General features: G+C 39.1%; 1 protein-coding gene across 1 annotated transcript; it reads right to left on the bottom strand.

Annotated features, from left to right (window-relative positions):
- Nucleotides 1–446: 446 nt before the first annotated feature.
- Nucleotides 447–18905, bottom strand: PWP2 (PWP2 small subunit processome component). Its single transcript, XM_068422253.1, has 21 exons — nt 18845–18905; nt 18628–18740; nt 17687–17781; nt 17205–17304; nt 16029–16172; nt 15436–15571; nt 14693–14913; nt 13341–13484; nt 12511–12581; nt 12273–12409; nt 10976–11124; nt 10190–10337; nt 8897–9047; nt 8370–8550; nt 7262–7409; nt 6001–6109; nt 5486–5551; nt 4904–5122; nt 3685–3835; nt 2009–2083; nt 447–1834 (listed from the first exon to the last, which is right to left on the bottom strand). The coding sequence occupies exons 1-21, from the start codon at nt 18860–18862 to the stop codon at nt 1675–1677; spliced, it is 2736 nt and encodes a 911-aa protein (XP_068278354.1). The 5' UTR covers nt 18863–18905; the 3' UTR covers nt 447–1674.
- Nucleotides 18906–19349: the final 444 nt, after the last annotated feature.

Genomic DNA, 19349 nt, shown 5'->3' with positions numbered 1-19349 from the left:
CTAAAACACATCCTTATCTCATATACAAGAACTGGTGCGACACTACCCCTCTCGCCTCCTCTCGAGGTCGTGCACTTTCTGAAACATACTTTTTGTGGCGTTTTCATCTTCAGAAACATTTTGAACGCAAAGAGTAAAATAACCCAAAACCATGTTTCTAAGATGTTGTTCTGAAAGGCCAATTTTTCTCCACATTCTGTGTTTTGTAACACTGTACACCCAAGAGACACACAAATCAAGTCAGCCGACTTCATAAAACAGCACAACTCCTATTTTACAGAGCACAAAGCTATTGCCACAACAGTCCCAGAATGATTACAGTCTGTCTGCTATGGATCATATAGTCTGGGAAAAGAACATGGTCTTTAAAAAAAGCATGCAAAGACAACGTGCATATCAAACACAGTAAAACGGATTAAGAAGTGTACCATAGGAAAAACAAAACAAATCACTTTGCTATGTTTTATTTAAGTAGCAAGTGCATCTATTTTGTATACTGAAATTCTACAAACTGACTGTATGGGTCTGCTGTGTATTTTGGACTTTGTTTCTTCTTCAGCAGTTTTCAATATTCATACCTCTCCTATCTTCCAAGAGTGGAAAGAGACCAGAAAACAAATCCAGAAGAACAGAACACACTGAAAAAGAATCAGTTCTGGCTCATTATTAATATCTGCAGTATCTTCAATAACAAAGCCCTTTCAACATGTGGCTTGAAAGCATCACAAGCACAGATATAGTTATTTGTGTTCAGGACCTCACTTATTAGACAATTCTCATGCCAATTCACAAAAGCAAGAAAACCAAAAGTTTCAGATTTTTATATGTTAATAAAAACATTTTTAAAAAACAAGACAAGAAAGGGCTTTCATGAGAAAAATAAACATTTGTAACACATTCTCTTACAGTTGAAGTTAGATTATTGAGTCGGGAATTTCCAAACAAATTTTTACTGCAGTATATCAGATTAATTAAACTTTTGCAGAAGTTATATAGCACAGTAGATGTTTTTCCCCATATTCATTGTTATGAGTATATCATTTATCCTCATTATTGAAAATTCATCAGGTTTGGAAGCTACAAGAACTAAGAAAAATAGGTCCACTTATTCCTAACAATGTTCCAGTAATATGGACATATTAAAACCAACTAAAACAACACTTGTTGAGAGGAATATGTAAACCTCCAACAAAGAATGATTTAAAAAAGGATATAAAAAAAAAAAAAGTCCATTACAAAGTATGACAAGACTGCATTACAAATGACTCGCAATACTTAGTCTAGGTACAATGCATTTCTAATAAAGAATGTAGCTCTTCCAGTCATAGTTCTAACTTCACTGATACAAGAATACACTTTTGTCTTACTTGCAATCAGGAACAATAAAAAAAGAAAAATAAAAGAATTTCTTGATCAATGAATCAAGAAATCACATTCAGTGATTTGAAACTGATTGTGAAATCACAATCAGTTACGGCCAAAGAGTACACCAAACACATCATGGATGGCACTTTGTCTATCCTACATTTCCCTCACTTCTGTAACTCAGCTGTAACTTCATCCATGGTGTTAAAGAGAGTTAAAATATGCCACTATGAGGGCAGCTCATTCTCAGTGAATACCACTGCATAAAATTACTTTGTCTTAGGTTTTCTCCCCCCCCATGAAGAGTAACTAGGAACTAAGATTGTCTTTATGAACTTCTTGCATAAGATAATCACTGTCAGAATCCAAGTCATCTTCATCTACTGATGTTTCTTCTGCCAGACGTTTCACGCCTTGCTGTTTTGAAATGGCCAATGCATATTTAATATTGTAGATATTCCATTCACAGCTGTAAAAATAAATCGCAACATGTTAGAAACAAGATTCCATTTATCTCCTAAAATAAAAACATCTCTAAAAGAAGACCGCCTCGAAAGTTCTAATACCATGCTATCATCCCCAAAATTGCTCCACACTTTTGTGCAGCGTTTTGATTTAAACTTTTAAATGTAACAATACATACAGTTTGGAAACATCCTCAAAATGACGTTGGATGCTTTTCTGAAGGAACTGAATCACAGGGAGCAGCTTCACTGACCTTGAATGAAGAAAACACGTAACTTGCCATGCAATTTATATTTATATATGGAAATCTAGAACTTTATATTCTCAAAATTTTAACAAGCGTACATGTTAACTTTTAAACATGAACGTTTTAAGAGAATACTAAATAAAAAAAAACCTTCTTGCTTTTGACTCTGTCCTCAATGATTGTACTCAATACAAGTAATAATATCGCCAGAAAATTTTTTTTTTCCTCATGTCAAACTGCAGCTTGAAGAACTAATTCTGCTTGCTGTAATGACGACAGTTCCTTCCAGGTACTACAATACTTTCTGAACAAGGAAGAGTTTGTTTTAAATCGTCCTCTTCTACTTTATCAGCAACAAAAGGAGAAAATTTGTTCCAGTCATTTCAGTAACTAAAACATGTTGAAGCAAGGAAAGAGTTACACAATGAACTGATTCTTTAACTTGCAGGACTCGCTCTCAGATTACCTCTCAGCCTATTTTACATTTGTAAATTTGCCTAGTTTTGTTCCCAAAAGTCCATAAACTCGATACTATGGGTGGATTGAATATAATTCATATGGTAGGCATGTGTAGTTGTAAAGAACTACACAGGAAAGCAGAATACTAACAAGCTAGAAGTGCACACTGTAATCACAAGCCAAGTCTACAAAACGCAGTCAGTACCTCCACATTATCTTTCAGTTATGTTTAGTATGCATAATTGTTTAAAAACACAATTGCCAAAATCCTATCACTCTTGAAATCTTTGTGCGTTTATAGGGTAAGCAAGCCATGCAGTTTAACCTGTAATATTTGAAAAATGTTTTTGCAAATTTATCCTCACAAATCCTATTATGCATTCTATCATATACACTAGTTAGTAAAGAAGCTGTATTAAATTAAAATGTAAATTTTATAAATAAATGTAAATATTTAAATAATATTTATTACATGTAATAAATGTAAATTAAGTAGTTTTAGTTGTTGTATATGCATCTATCTAGAATGTCAGTAACTGTTTATTAAAAACCTCAAACTGACAGGTATTTTAAAATGCTTGTCAGCTTCATACTCAGCACTGGTGAGGCCACACCTTGAATACTGTGTTCAGTTTTGGGCCCTTCACTACAAGAAAGACATTGAGGTGCTGGAGTGAGTCCAAAGGAGGGTAACAAAGCTGGTGAAGGGTCTAGAGCACAAGTCTCATGAGGAGCGGCTGAGGGAACTGGGGTTGTTTAGTCTGGAGAAAAGGAGGCTCAGGGGAGACCTTATTGCTCTCTGTAACTACCTGAAAGGAGGATGTAGCAAGGTGGGTGTTGGTCTCTTCTCCCAGGTAACAAGCGATAGGACAAGAGGAAACGGCCTCAAGTTGCACCAGGGGAGGTTTAGATTGGGTATCAGGAAAAATGTCTTCACTGAAAGGGTTATCAAGCATTGGAACAGGCTGCCCAGGGAAGTGGTGGAGTCGCCATCCCTGGAGGTACTTAAAAGACGAGTAGATGTGGTGCTTAGGGACATGGTTTAGTGGTGGACTTGGCAGTGCTAGGGTAACGATTGGACTTGATGATCTTAAAGGTCTTTTCCAACCAGAACGATTCTATGATTCTTGACTTTTGCAAGATCTCACCTTGTTTTCAGTTTCTGTCCATGCAGCATGAGCAACTTATGAACCCAAATAAGATAGAACTCTAAATGACAAGATATCTCCAATGCAGAGGCCAGGAACTCCAATACTTTCTCCACATACAGGTCTGGGAGTGATGAGCAGACAACATCAACTGTGCAAAAAGAAAAAAAAGCCCATAGACATGAGAGATGAACTACTATTTGGAACAACATGAAAGAGGCCACAGGAAAGCATACAGGGAAGGAGAAGCAAGCACCATCTTGGCAACTATTTGATATTTAATACTGTATTTCAGGGTACAGTACCACAGTCTCTCAGGAGGCAAGCCTTTCCTCTTTGAGCCTACCAATCACTACTGTATTTAAAAGCAAGAACTTAACTGCCCCCCTTGCCAAGCTCTTCCTCCTACCAGAATACTCTCCCCACCAGCTCTCCTTCAGAACTTTTACTTCCACCCTTCCCTCCTCTTTCAGTGTAATTAGACTTTATTGAAGTCTTGTCACATCATTGTGCAACTCCCAAGACTGGTTCTGCCTTTCTTTCTAACATCCCGTTAGGCACTTGAAGACAGGAGAAATATTCTCCTTCTCTTCTAAAGACTAAACAAACCCAGCTCTCTTAAGCCTCTCCTCAGCTGTCATGCGCTCTGGCCCTCCAATCACTCTCCAAGCCCTCTAACAGATGGCTCCGAGTTATCAGTCTGTCTTTTACTGGTGAGCCCAAAACCAGACACAGTACTCCCAATGCAGTCTCACGAGTGCTCAATAAAGAAGACTAATCACTTTCCTCAAACTGCTGACTACATCCTTGATAGTACAGGCCAGTATCCGGTTGACTGCCTTCATCACACAGGCATACAGCTAACTCATGTTAGACTTGCTGTGCCCCTCTAACATCAGCTGTTTCTGGGAACTGACATCCAAAAACTTCACCTGCATATCCAGACCTGATCAAATTCCATGTTCAAAAGTCACTAGATCAGCATGCAGTAAAAATAAAACATAAGTTAACACCAAAAAGTCTACCTTTTGTAAAAAAAAAAAAAGATCATCCCTTCCTCTTTAGCCTTCAGCTACTGTAGGAAGTCCTTAAATATCAGTGTTATAACTCCCCCCCCCGCTGCCCTGAGCTAAACTCTGCCCTTTACACTTCAACTTATTTGGCTTACACATCTCCGCTAACAGCTAGCTCAGTCAAATTTCATGGAAGATCCACTTACCTTCATGGCTAGGTACAGCCTCTATGACCTCCTGAATTAATTTCTTTTCATTCAGCTTGAAGGCCATGATGATAGCCATAGTGTATTCCTTTTGATGCAGTGTTTTGTGTATGTTGCTGGGTGTGACATCAATATCCAGCTCAAAAGGGTCAAAAATTAGCCCAGAGTCCAGTGAATAGATAAGAAGACCCTCTGTGGTGGTGGCTGCCCAGCTTCGTCCTAGAAGAGAAGTAACAGTATTTAAGAACAAAGCTGGGTTTTCTCAGGTGGAAACAGAAGAGTAATGATAAAGATGACTCTTCATTGCTTACAAGAAGCGGGTAAGACTGAAAACCATACATCACCAATGGACCTGGCAGCAATGACAATGCTTATAAAAAATACCAGCTGACAGTGATGTACACTTAAGTTTCCCAATTATCTACTGCATGGGAAACTAGACTACAAACCTAGCAGCACTGTATAACACCTGGAGAGACCATCTCCAAGGCATTTGTACTTGCTTATTACTCCTCCAATGCTCTACTCTTTTGCTTGTTTTATATGGAATAAAAAAATCTTACATTAATTTTCAATACTCACCTGTAGGAGAGAATCGCAGGCAAGTCACTCTTATTTCTGGTTTAAAGTGTCGATAACTCATGTCACCTAAAAGAGAAGTTTAGAAGTGATTTACCAAAAGTTCATGGTCTAGCTATCAACTCTAACTATGCTGTTATCATTATGCTGAAAAATAATGTGGGACATGCCAAAACCTGGCAGAGCTAAAGACAGGGTAAGTAAGGGACAGTCCACGTCCAAGAGATCTTACAGCTAAAGTAAGTGGTGGGACTGAATTTTGCTCTTTGAAAATGAAATCAGGACTGCTGCGTTCCATACCCAGGAGACCACAGTACCTCTTGTTTCCTCCTGCAAAAGGACCCACCATACAACAGCTGAACACTTGTGTAACAGATCCCTGCAGCTACAGAACGTTCAGGTAATCCTGACTTTAAAACTGAGCTGAACAATTCAAACCCTTACCTGGTAGCAACTCTACATCAAAGGTTTTGATCTACATAAAACTAGTGAAAAGACAGCAAAGCCAAAAGCTATACCTCTTTTTACTCCAGGAAGAGGAATGGCAGCACCATCTTCATCTCCAGCCCCTTCATCAATCAGAGCCATGCTGCCAAATTCTGTCATTTTTCTCCGATCTAAGTACTCCTAGAAAAACATACGAGTTCCATTCACTGCGCTGAATCTCCTCTCAAACATCTCTATTAATTGAAAATTCTCCATAACATTCAGGAGTTATCTAATGATTATTTCTTTGCACTTTCTTCCAGAAGTTTCTCCAAAATCACAGAAAAACCTGACATTTTCACAATAGCAGGCAACAGGGTCTAATCGCAGATGAGAATCAGGCTGCTTCAGTCTTAAGGCCTCAGAACAGCCCAACTCAGTTTAGAATGCTGTTTCACATTATCATATTGTTGTTTTACTTAAGCGATGCACTATTTCCTCAGACGCAGCCCTACTCTTCCTCCCCTTCAGGTTCCATAACTGTACTGTGCTGATGTAAGGGTTGTGTAGCCAGACAGCTATGCAAATAATGTTTTAGGGACCTCCCTGCCCCCCATTTTTTAACACGCATCCCCTCCAGGACTCTTTCCAGCTGGCTCATTTCTGGTATCCTTTTTAAGCCGCATGTTGAGCTACACTAGCACAATAGAGGGCAGTAGAGAAATGAAGGCTGCTTCACAAGCCGCTGTTGTCAAAGAAATCTATTTGGAAACACAGTCAAATATAGCCTGACATGAACACTGGAACAATCATCATTCTTCCAGGTAAGGTGATGTTCAGAAGGGTTACTGGAATTTTTCCTTCTGATGCTTTTCATCATTCACTTTAAAGGAATTTAATTTTGCATTTGGCAATATTCAGAAACCAAGTTTGTAAAGGTCAGTGATGTTCTTCTGTGCCCACAATAAAATCCTTCATTTTTTTGCTAACACAAGCAACTGACATCCAAGGAAAGTTAGCTTAGTACAAATATTGTTAATTTAAATTTTCATATTTTCTCTTCAATTTTAAGTTAAATGCCAACTGATTTAACTATGCTTAATGAGTTCTGCTCATTCAATACAAACACACTGCAACCTGGCAAGACTTTCATTAGCTGAATGTCAGGAATTCATTTTGTTTTCTGAGAAATATCTCCTTACCACTCTCCTGCACAAAACCAAGAAAATGAACCCATACTTAATAAAACATTCATGAATCCCACTTAAATGAGATTTTACACCAAAACCAAAGTCTTGGGTGGGGGGGGGGGGGCATGGGGGATGAAAAAACCTGAACCTTGTGGTCACATACCTCCATTGCATCTAAAGAAAAGTTGCATGAGATTTCAAATTTTTTCATAAGAATCTGTTCCTTGACATTATATATACAGACAAATTTTGACAATCCACCTGCTAAAATAGACTGACCATCTGCCGAGTAACACAGAGTAGTAAAAGATCTAGTAAAGAAAAAGAGAAAGTAGTTAATTTCACTGCCACATCTGAGCTAAAAGACATGAATATAGTGTGAAGACACAAACCATTCCATGGAAAAAGTGGAAATCTTCATTCACACAATACATACTTAACATAAAACCGTCCACCATAAACAAGTACTTGGTGCTTTACTATGAATCACAAACAATTTAGAACTTCAACAGCTTTCTGAAGTACTTCCATACTTCTGATCTGGAGTCACAGCTCAATGAATAAGCTCTCAACTACACCCTACACAACACTAAGGATGGTCAGAAGAGCTAGAGAAAAAATAATGTCATGGCATGTTTTAAAGAGATCATTGAGAGCTCATCACCAAAAAAATACATTTTTTTCAAAAAGTCACTGTTTCCCTTTTTCATTTTGTTTTGAGGGGGGAGCAATACAGAAAAAAAAAAAAGAGTGGCTCAAGGGAAAGAGAGAAGAATGAAACACATGACTTCTATATTATGCTTTCTGACAGCTCACAAATTCAACCCGCCTTTAAACATTACTTCACATGCATAGGAACGTGTAGTAAAACCCAGAGCATATTTATATTTTTTTAAAAATTTAACAGTTTCTACACAGTAGTAGTCACATACTAGTACCTACATAACAAGACATCCACTTAAAAACCTATCATATTTGGCCAATGAACAACTTGACGTGAGCAGCTTAATATTATGCTGGCAACCTGTGTTAATAACTGATGAAAAAGAACAGATGCACAGAACAATGCTGATCAGTGGGTGAACATAGCAAAAGACAAAAAGGATCCATCCAGATGTCAAGTCAGGCAGTCTTTTAAAATCCAACATCAGAACCAAAATATTTGAACAGCAGATGCACTCTCAAATCTTCATGTAAAAAACAAATGGAAAGAAACAATTGAAAAGCAAAAGCCAGTGTGGCACCCTCTTTTGACTGTAATCTCTACTTACTTTCCCTTGGCTGCTTGTTTGGCAGTAATTTTATCAAGCTCCTTCCTTCCCATCTGAAGATCATGCCTTCCCTCAATCGAGCCAGTCTGCACTGCATTTTCATGATCCCAAAATGTTATCTGTCCATTCAAAGCAGCAACTGCAAGCTCTTTGCCATCAGGACGGAAAGCAACAACAAGAACTGCAAAAAATTTAATTAACAGCTAAAAATGCAGTCAGATCTTTTCCTAAGAAAATACCCTGTATTTTTCTAGGATCTTATCTCAACTACCAGAAAAAGCTTAAGTGTAACATGTATGACTGTACTTTTTCTCTGGACAACATACAAAAGTTTAGCTAATTATAAAGCTAAAGCTAGTATTAAATAAAAAAGATTTCTTGCACTATTAACTAAGTACTAATAGAACTATCTCAACTTTTGGTTTTCATTACCAAGAATGAGCCTGTCTATTTGACATGTTCTGTTGGTCATTCTTGAAATATTTTTGATAATATTTTTATTCAATATAAGATGAAATAAAGGTTACCATCTGAGTTCAATATTAGTGTCTCCTTAGTTCTCCAGCTGTCTAACATATCCCATAGCTTGACAGTTTTATCCCAAGAGGCACTAGCTAGAACACACTTCATTGGGTTAAACGATAAACTGCTGATGGGGCCCTCATGACCTGATAAGACCTAATAAAAGAAGAAAAGATAAAATGGAATTAGGTGAAATACATGTAGTCTGCATTCAGTAAACTCTCAATATAACAATGAAACCACGCCTAACTTGTCTACTCATGCTACATGTCACTTTTGGACATGCAGCATGACACAGTATCACTGATTCTCAACTTTTTATTTTCAGAAGTTTTAAAAAAATTCACGGAAGTGCTAGCCACTCTTACACACACATATAGTCTCTTTAGAGACCATGACTAAGGAATACAGTGCAATTCCAACCCCTTATCAGATCAATCAGATCAACTGTGATAGAGCAAGTCATTGTTCTGAGAATTCAGTATGTCTTGAAGCTTAAAACTTTTAAGAAAAAACACTAATAAAAACTGTAAATAAGAATAATACAGATTTTTATGGCACGGAGCTCCTATTCCTCTCAAATCAAGAAAACAAACTAAACTCAAAACTCTGGAGATCCACTCAAGTATGTGCTGAGTTACTATTAGTGATCTGTACTCAACAGCTATGTCTAATTAAATACATGCACCGCTGAGTTCATCTATTTCTACAAGATATACATAAAGCTTAACAATTAAAAATAGCAAATGAGATTGATTTGCTCAGTAGTAGTGTCTGTCCTCTAGTACATCTACTCTGAAGAGAATGCATTTCAAACTAGCAGCAAGACAGTGGGGATTAAATTTAATAGTTTTCTTGCCCTACACAATAAAGCCATCTACATGAGAAATCATGTTTTGCTCCAGCAAAACTGTCCATGAAATCTGTATCAATCCTAGGACAGCACCTACAATTTCTTCATTACCTGCAGAAAATATGTAGAAAAGAACATCTCTGAACAACTACTGGAGGAAAGACTCTCATGCCCATCTGTAAGCTCAACAATATTGGTGTTACTTCATTAGCTAGAAAGAGCTCACTACTCAAAAGTTCTAAAAAATATTTCTCACAAATTCAGGATAGCCTCCACGCAATAAACCAAAAATTGCTGAAAGTAACATAGTGTAGCTCCAGTTCCTGAATATAACAAAACCCTTCATGTTGTATTAAAACCCTCTGACTAATTCCGAGGTTACTTAGTACCATCACGATCTATATTATGAGTTAAATTCAAGCCTTCCAACATTGTAGGTCCTTACATCTAGCAGCCTCCCACTCTGCATTGACCAGATGAATATTTCAAAGGAATCCTGGGAACCAGCTGACACAATCTCACCACTGGAGTCCACAGCTAAACAAGAGAACTGACTTGGTCGTGGAGATGTAAAGGTACGGAAATTGCGGTATCTGTTGTAAATGTGAAAATAAACTATGAGAACATTTTAGGTAGATTTAAACACGTGTTTTAGGAATGTATTTAAAAAAAGGATTTCATTTGACTTGTAAAGTCTTTTAAGCTATCTACAGAAAAAGTATTCTTTGTATAAAATTAGATGCAATGTCTCGGTATGATTCCAAGATTCAAAAAAGGTATTATTAACTCTGCACAAATAACAGCCAAAAATACTCAAACAGAAGAGCTTTCTTCTATTACATAGTGTATGTCCACTCTTTAGAAAACACAGGCTTGTTTACACATCCAATTCTGTACACAGTTGTAGTATAATGGCTCAACCACTACAACTATGGCAAACATTCTGTGAGGTGCCTTCTCCCCATTTGAGTAGTAAAGCCAGATAATGGTCTCATTGGATTTCCAGCTGCTCTGAGAAAAGTTCTTCCAGAACTTTCTTCACAGAAACTGGATGAAGTGACAGGATTCCTAATTACTATCTAAATTTGAAGCAAAGGCTCAACTGAAAATCAATAAAGCAGTACTCACATTTGTACAACTTCAACTTGAAAAAAGCAACCAGCAGCCTGCTGTATTTTGGGGGATGAAAGTTGAGGACTAAATTAGACACAAAAACTTTATAAAGAGTTACCTGTGTAGATCAAAGGCACGCACTGTTCCATCTAGGGAAGCACTCAAAATGACATAACCATTGGAAGTAAAAGTTACAGCAGTTACACCACTGGAATGTTCTGTAAAAGTGACAAAACAAAAGCTGCTTGAAGTATTCCACACTTTCACCTGCAAGAAAGACAAGAAAAGCCTTCTTAGCATCTCCATCATCAGCTCATAGAGAACCTAAGGGTAATGTAGCAGAAGGATAAAGAAAAGTTAATCCTAAAACTCTGCCATAGCAAAAAGGACTTTCAGGACCATCAGTAAGAAATTCTGTGCAAGTGAGACAAACAGGGCCACAGCTTATCATTAAACCTCTAAAGACACAAATACAACATGAAAATCTAAGTGGAGACAGACAAAAAAAAATTTAAAAGAATGTTAATTTTCAAGGAAAGGCATTGCACATGGTGAGCATCTCAGGTTCCCAAGCTTTGGACTGTCCACTGGTAAGACAGTGTCAAATTCACAACCAACTGTGAAGCCATTCCAGAAGTTACAATTGAGATATTATTTCAATCTTTTTTTTTTTCGAACAAAAATGTTGTGTGTTTAGATATCTGCAGTTTGAGACTTCTGGGGTTTGGCCAATTTTAAATCTGAATGGCAGAAACCATGAAGTGGCAGGTCTTTTTTCTGACATTCAGAAGTTTTGATAGGAAACAAGATACTATTTTTGTCCTATTTATGTGCCAAGAGATTGTGGGATTAGTCCACAAAACATCTTTAAAAAAAAAAGCACATGTACACCTAGCCTACCATTTCAATACAAGTCAACCATAAGAAGCTAATTTTTCTTTTAAATAGCAAGCTTCTGCAATGGTACATTTCAGAAAAACCTGTTTAGGAATTGTACTTTTATAAATAATTTGAAATAAACTTTGCATCAAAACCACCTATTAAATGGGCATGAATTTGCTGACATTCATCCCAAAGTATCATGGAACCACCACAAGCACACATAAATTAACATTTAATGAATTAGATCTTTTTGTGTTTATGGTGACTGCAACTATAATAATTAAAAACTCATCTGCTAAAAAGCATAAGTGATGCTATTTGCAGAGGACACCAATAATAGCAAATCAATATATATACATGCTATAGAGAGAAAAATCAAAACTTTTAAGTGAGGACAAAAAATTATGACTTTAATATAGAGAAAAATATGTATCGGTTACAGTAACAGAGCTTTCTACATAAAATGGAAATTCAAGCTGCTTACTATGGTATTAAGTATTAAGTTCATATTTCAGTGAAACTGCATCACTTACTTTCCCATCCTCCCCTCCAGTTACTATGTATTGTCCATCTGGAGAATATGCTAATGAAACCATGCTGTTGAAATGTCCCTGCTGCTTCAGCACGTAGGACTCGCTTTGCCATTCCCACACCAGGAGCTGACCCAAACCTATAAACACACAAGAAGAATTAACCAGAATTATGAATGCAATGATGAGACTCTGCAAATGCAAGCCACAAAACACGTACAGACCAAAAAAATTTACAAACCTGAACATCCAAAGGCAATCCAGTCACCAGTACAGTTGATAGAAATAGAAGCTATCCTTTGGTCTGAAATACTGAAATAAGAGAATTGCCCAATAAACAAACCGTGTTTTCATACCTTCTGTGATAAAACTTCAAACCTAGGGTTTATTTCCTCCGTTCAAGCAAGTTCTTTGATTATTTTACTGAATTCCTGTATCACTGTAACATCAAAAGCAGCATACATGTTCTTTCCTTTATTACAGCAAAAAACATCAAATAGACAATACTACCTTATTCGGAATGAAGACAAGTATCTACATCCCAAAGACATACTTGCCAGCACTAAGCAGAACTCTCCATATTCAAGAAAAAAAAAATATTTTTGTACACGGAAATTATGCATTCTTTAGTTAGCATCATACAGCGATGGAAAAGAACTATGGTTTTATTTTTCAACTTAGCAACAATTCACAGATAATTTTACTTATGCAGAACTTTTTTTTTCAGATACTATCTTTATTTTCAACAAAGAAACCAACAACATGAAGTCCAAAGCATTGAAGAAATCTATAGCCAACAACTAACTACTCAGGAGTTCCTCATTCAGACCTCACTTTTCCATAATAAGCTACAGAATGTAGTTGCATGGTATTTTAAGTCTAACTATGATTCTGTCCTTCGAGAAATTACAATACTAAATACATACTCATGTTTAAGATTTTTGTGCTCTGATTATTCATCCTTCGCTACTAAGCATGGTGTATTCTCAGTCAAACCAACCAACCAACCAACCCAAAAATGCACCCCCCACAAAAGCAAACCAAAAACCACCACAACCGCATACGCCTTACCTCAAGGAGTGGATCAGATTGAAATCTGGAAGTTCATGGAGGTGAAAGATTCCAGAGGCAAAACCAGTGACTAAAAGGTGCGTTTTCTTGTGATAAGCTGCAGATGTCAGGTTATTAAAGTCTCCCTCTTTATTGAAAAAATACCTGGCATCAAAGAGTAAGAAAAAAGCAAACAATGCCAAAGAAAAGTATGCTGTTGTAGTTGCATTTCAATATAGCTCAAATATTTTTATCAAGGTATCCTACCATATAACTAAAAAGCAGTAGTTCCAGGAATTGCTAAATATATGTACTTTACATAGCTAGTGAAAGCTAATTCTGTTCTTTTCCTCAATGTTTACAGCTGCTACAGTAATCTGATTATCAGAAGTGACACCTGATCACATGCAATGAAAGGGACTAAAAGTTAACCTCAGAGGAACTGCACTGTGCATTTCCTTTTGATCATGTAATGCCAATATGGGTGACCCATGAATTCACTGGTTATCCTTCCATACGTGAGTCCTCTTACAGAGGAAGGAATTGAAGCAATAGTCATAAATATTATATGCCTGGTGAAGGTTTTCGCAGTTTCTTTGTAGCTGTATCTCTTACTGGAACTAAACAGGTAACCCCACATGGTCAAATAAAAGAACATCTGAACATTATCCAACAGTTGCACACTCCAAATTCCATCAGTCTGGAAGTGATGTTCCTTGAGGCTAAATTCAACCTGGGTTGGGGTAGGGTACTTTCTTTATGCTTCCTTTACAGTCAGAAAGACTAAGAACAGAAGCCTGATGTCAGGTTTTCCCAACTGGCCCCTACATGCATCCAATCTCTCCCTAACTCCACTGACAAAAGAGATTGCCTATGACTGTTATCCTTCTTCAAGCAAAGCCAATGCTGTGACTATCTTTAAAACTAGATTATTCTTTGTAAGCCATGTCCCCTTTGATGTGGACAGAAAGGGAGACCCTTCAGGAAGGCATCTCCAAGTAGTTTACCAAAGAGGATGATGAGCGATCTTTATCAAATGTTGCTGTCACCTCTTGAAACCAACCAATCTCTTCTCCTCTATACTTAGAGGATACTGTATTAAAGATCTCCTTACACTGAGTTTCAAACACTAAAACATACACCGTAAGTCAGTATTCCTTATATTATTAAAATTATACTGACTTGTTCTTCATATAGTCAAGGTATGAAAAACAGGTGTTCTATTGAAACTATTTAAAATGGGATCTATAAGTAAATTACTAAATCCTGGACAGAGTTTTATACTGCTTTGAATGAGTGATAAACAGTGAGAAAAGCCCAATATAGTAAATGCCCATAACACCTCTGTCTTTGGAAAACTGATAATCACTTACTTTGCCACACGTGAATATTTAACCTTATTTCTAGTCTCTTGTTCATTTGGATTGGGTTTTCCACGAATTTCTTCACCTTTTGGCTCTTCAAGAAACTCTTCATCATCTTTTTCTGCGTTCTCTTCCCTAGCTGCATCTTTAGGGGGCATGGGCTTCAAACCATCAAGCTCTGTATCACACTGCCACACACAGAGAGCTGCATCCTGGCTAACTGTGTACAGCTAGAATACAAACACACAAACATAAAATTATCATGTAATAACTATGTTTTGTACTCTGCTGTCTTGTTACGAATACAGAAATGCAGAACAGTTAGCAAGCCTGCACTCTTATCATTCAGATAATATATTACTTAGACCTCTAGAATCTGAAGTGCTTTGATCTGGAAAATTCACTTGTCCTGAGAAACTGGTGATTTACTTTACCTGCCCTCAGAGAAATTCTGAAAAGACCAAAAGCAATTTGATATGATTGGCATTACAGCTAATTTTTTTTTCATATTTACAACTATAACTTTTTGGGGCAGCAATATTAAATAACTTTACTCTCTCCTTCTAAAGTTTACTTCTTCAGATGTTCACGGAATTCTCCTGATCACAGCAGAGGAATCAAGAGACATATTACTTACGCATTTTCTGAATTCTGAGATATTATCAAAATAGTCAGTATCCTTACCTACAGATAAGATTCTGCTTCAGCTATTTGAATATTAAAATTCAAGGATGTTTTGTGATTATACATACATCTAGACTGTTCTCTTCAAAAAAGCAGGCTACTATTATATCCTTATGTCCTCCAAGTGAGTAGTAGATCAAGTTTGCCCATCGTTCTGCTCCAAACACCCATGTAGACATGTCCTTGCTCCCTACTGCAAAACATCTACAAAAGAAAAAGCAATTTGAATTAGAACACTGGTTTGCAAAACCCTTCACTGGGTGGAGAACATTCTGAATGGGAAGACACCATTCACCACTTAAAAAGTCATTTTATAAACAACAAAGTTGTAAACTGAGGTTGGCAGCTCTAGCAAAGGTAGATGGAACTAAATACATTCAAAAGGACAACCATGCTCACGTTCCTAAGATATGTTCCTTTTATAAATAACTAGGCATTTTCAAGCAAGAATGCGTTGTTGATCCCTAATACATGCATATCTTATACTTTCTAGTCTGCCTAATTAGAATATTTTTTAATTCAAGATAGAATTAGAAACAAAAGAGACAAAAAGAATTTTTAAAGCTAGTACAATACTTTAGAGCAAAGAAAATGGACTGTAACATGCATACAAATATTAACAATATGAGCTGGTAGACAGTGCTTTGGTTTAACAACTCACTTGGAATCATCAGTCCAGTCAATACAAGTTGTTTCATCATATGGACCGTAATAAGTTTTGTCCAGAACAAATGCATTAAACTCTCGTTTCCTCCCAGGAGCATGGTACATAAGAGCAACATTGTCTTTTGTAATCACAAATTTCCTGTCATATGGAGAAAAAAAAAGTATAATTTCACACAAAGCTGTTAAAGCAAACATTTGTTCAGTACAGACTGCAACACAACAAAACAATGTTAAAAAGGTTTCTGCATTACTGAAGTGATATATATGGATTGCTTTTGAATTAAAACCAGAAAATTATTTGCAGATTCATATTATCCCCCAACTTCATGAACGTGAGTATACCTTACGCGTTATAAGACAAAACCTTAAGTAAAAATCACTTATGTTGACTAATGAAATATTTATTCTCTAATTCTCACACAGGGAAAGTGCAAACATTCAAAATAGGATATTCTATTTCAGCCTCTCTTCACCTCCGTATATTGGCCACTTTCACCAACACAAAGCATCTGCATCCGTGTTACAGATATGCTCTAATCTGGTCCTGCTGCCAGTACAATTCTCTAACACAGAACTGTGCCTCCAACTTTCAAGCAAAAACTCATTCATCATCACTTTAAGTCAATCTGAGGAATAACTCTGCACTTTTTCCTCTCACCCTTCTGATACCTCTAACATTTATGTCACCTCGCTTTGGCTCAGCGATCATGAGGTCAAGGGACATGGAAAGAGGCACTCAATTTGGAGAACGGCCTCTTTCAGTAGCACAGCTCTCTTAGACTAACCCAGGTGAGCAGTGAAACTGCACTGCCATGAGTGCCATCATGCAACTCTGCAGCACTGATTGTCCCGTCTGTGGGCTCTTTCACTTTACCTACAATATACAAGAACAGCTAAGACTCACAGCAAATATTCTATGTTTCCAAGAGTCCCACCATAGACAACATCTGTGACAGGCAACTTTCCTGCCAGTATCCGTTTCCAAGGCTTTACTTTTCCTCTTTTCTTCCCCTTTCAACTTTACAGATAAAGTGACCCTGATCAGCTCAAAATCTCCCATACATTAATCAATAGGTATCATCCCCAGATTGGTCAGAATGTCTTCATAATTACAACTAGTTTATGGGGTAATTCCTGTTGTTTTGTTCTAAAGTATGCACATTTTACTTACTTGCCATCAGGGGAAAAGCTGACGCTGTGAACTGGCTTGTGGAAATAAAAGTGATGTATCACACATTTACCAATCAAACTGACAAGCAAGGCAGCTCCCTCTGTAAGGGCAGAAAAAGAAGGATCAGGGAAATAATCAAGTTCCCAAAGAAACCTTAACCCTAGCAAGCTGAGTTTCTTTCCTTAAAGGGGGAGGGTAAAAAAAAATTATTTCCTCAGAAACCTTTCAAGACGGTGTGCTTAATAGCATTAAGAAGAAAAATACAATCAGAATTACGAGTCACTATCTAAATTCTGTAAATAAGTTCTTTTTTAAGTTCTGTAAATAAAGATACCTTCCCCAGAAATTCTAACATAATTTTTAAGGCAGAGCACTTCTAATTTGTGTTAAGGTTGAAGACCCAGCAATACAGACTTTCCCCTCTTAAGGCTGCATTTTTATTTCATTGTTTTATAAAAGAAACACCTCCTTTATGAAAGTACCTTCATCAATTAGAATGGCAAGACTTCCATCTGGAGAGAGCCCCACGCACACAATATTAAGCCGCGTAGCCAACGGGTATGTCTCACACTTATTACTGCAAGAAAAAGAGAAAACAGTAAATTGGATACAAGGATGTAGTCTTTGGTAAGATAGAAATAACATCTTTGGTATCAATGCAATATGGTTTGATACCTACGTTAAAGCCACAGAATAAACTTAGATGTAAAACCCCCCACGACTTTCTGTAGCTGTCACAATCCCATAAACACCAACTATGTAAGAGATGAGCTCCTGACCAGAACGCCGGCATAAGGAGCATCAATCACAACCCTGGCCGACAGGAAAAGGCAATGACAGTCCAGGCTTTGCCATATACAAGCGACAGTACAAGACAGAAGCACACAAGGAAACCATACGACTAAATCAAATGCAAACCACTTTTTCCCCTCTTTGTTTCTAAAACACAACTTTACATACTTCTTACGCTATCCTCCCCAGGGACCTATGTACAGAAAAATTACACCGTGCAACACCTTAACAGTTATTCTACGAGGCAGGCTTCTACCTTTTAATACTATACCAGACACTTCCCAGGATATTTTAGAAGGCAAACCACTCTCGAGAACCCCAGCCCACGCCAGCCGCACCCCGCACCGCCCAGCACAGACCGCGCTCGCCCGTCCGCGTAGGGCTGCGGGAGCCGGTGGTTCCCCCCCACACACACACCCTACCGACAACGCGGACTCGGCAGCCGCCGTGCCGCCCCGGGCTGGGCCTCACAACCTCCGGGGAGCTTTACTCCCCCGGCCAAAAAACGTGCTGGCAGTACCAGGCCCTTCCCCCTCCCTCCCCGCCCGGGCAGGGGCTGGCGGAGCGCTAGGCCGGCGGCCTGAGGGGGGCCGAAGCGGGAGGGAGGAGGCAGGCGCTGGGGCTCACTTACTTCTTCAGGTCGAAGACGGAGATCCTGTTCCCGACGGGGCTGACGAGGCTGCTGCCATCGCGGGTGAAGCTGAGGTTCCCGCGGCGGTACACGGTGCCCAGCAGGCCGGAGAACTGCGAGGGACGGAAAAAAGGACCAGGGGGATGGTTAAAGGAGCGGGGAGAAGAGGGCAGGGGCCGCCGCGCCAGGCAGGCGGGCGGCCGCCGCGGGCACTCACCCGGTACGCGAACTTCATGCCGGCGGCCCCACGTGAAGAGCGCGCGGAGTCCCTGCCGGCACGCCCGGCCACGGAACTGCGGCAGCGCCGGGGCGGCGCCCGGCGACCCCGCGCATGCGCCCGGGGAGGCGGCGGCCGTGGCTGCCCGCCGGGGCCGAGCCGGGCCGGGCCGGGCCAGGCTGCTGGTGAGGCAGGCGGGCGGGCGGCCGGGGGCAGCGCGGTGCAGGGGACGGCCTTGCGCTCCGGTGCTACCGCGTAGAACCAGAAAAATGGGTTCCGCTACGAAGCCCGTGCGGTGTTACTGGTCTGCCTTTCTTCCCAGGCGCTCCTTGGCACAGACCGTGCCGCCACCCGGCCTCTGCGGCCAGGGCCGTGTTCACTGCGGTGGTTCTCGGCTCTCCTGAGGACAGCGCCGTTGGGACCGTGACAGGATGGAGGGGCGCCGATGCGGGAGTACGAACGGGACCGGAGCCCAGGCGGCGGGACGTGCCTGCCCGTGTGCTTC

This window comes from Nyctibius grandis, chromosome 2 (assembly GCF_013368605.1).
Source record: "Nyctibius grandis isolate bNycGra1 chromosome 2, bNycGra1.pri, whole genome shotgun sequence".
Taxonomy (NCBI): domain Eukaryota; kingdom Metazoa; phylum Chordata; class Aves; order Nyctibiiformes; family Nyctibiidae; genus Nyctibius; species Nyctibius grandis.
Note: the sequence above shows the minus strand (reverse complement) of the source record. Positions and strands in the feature narration are given on the sequence as shown.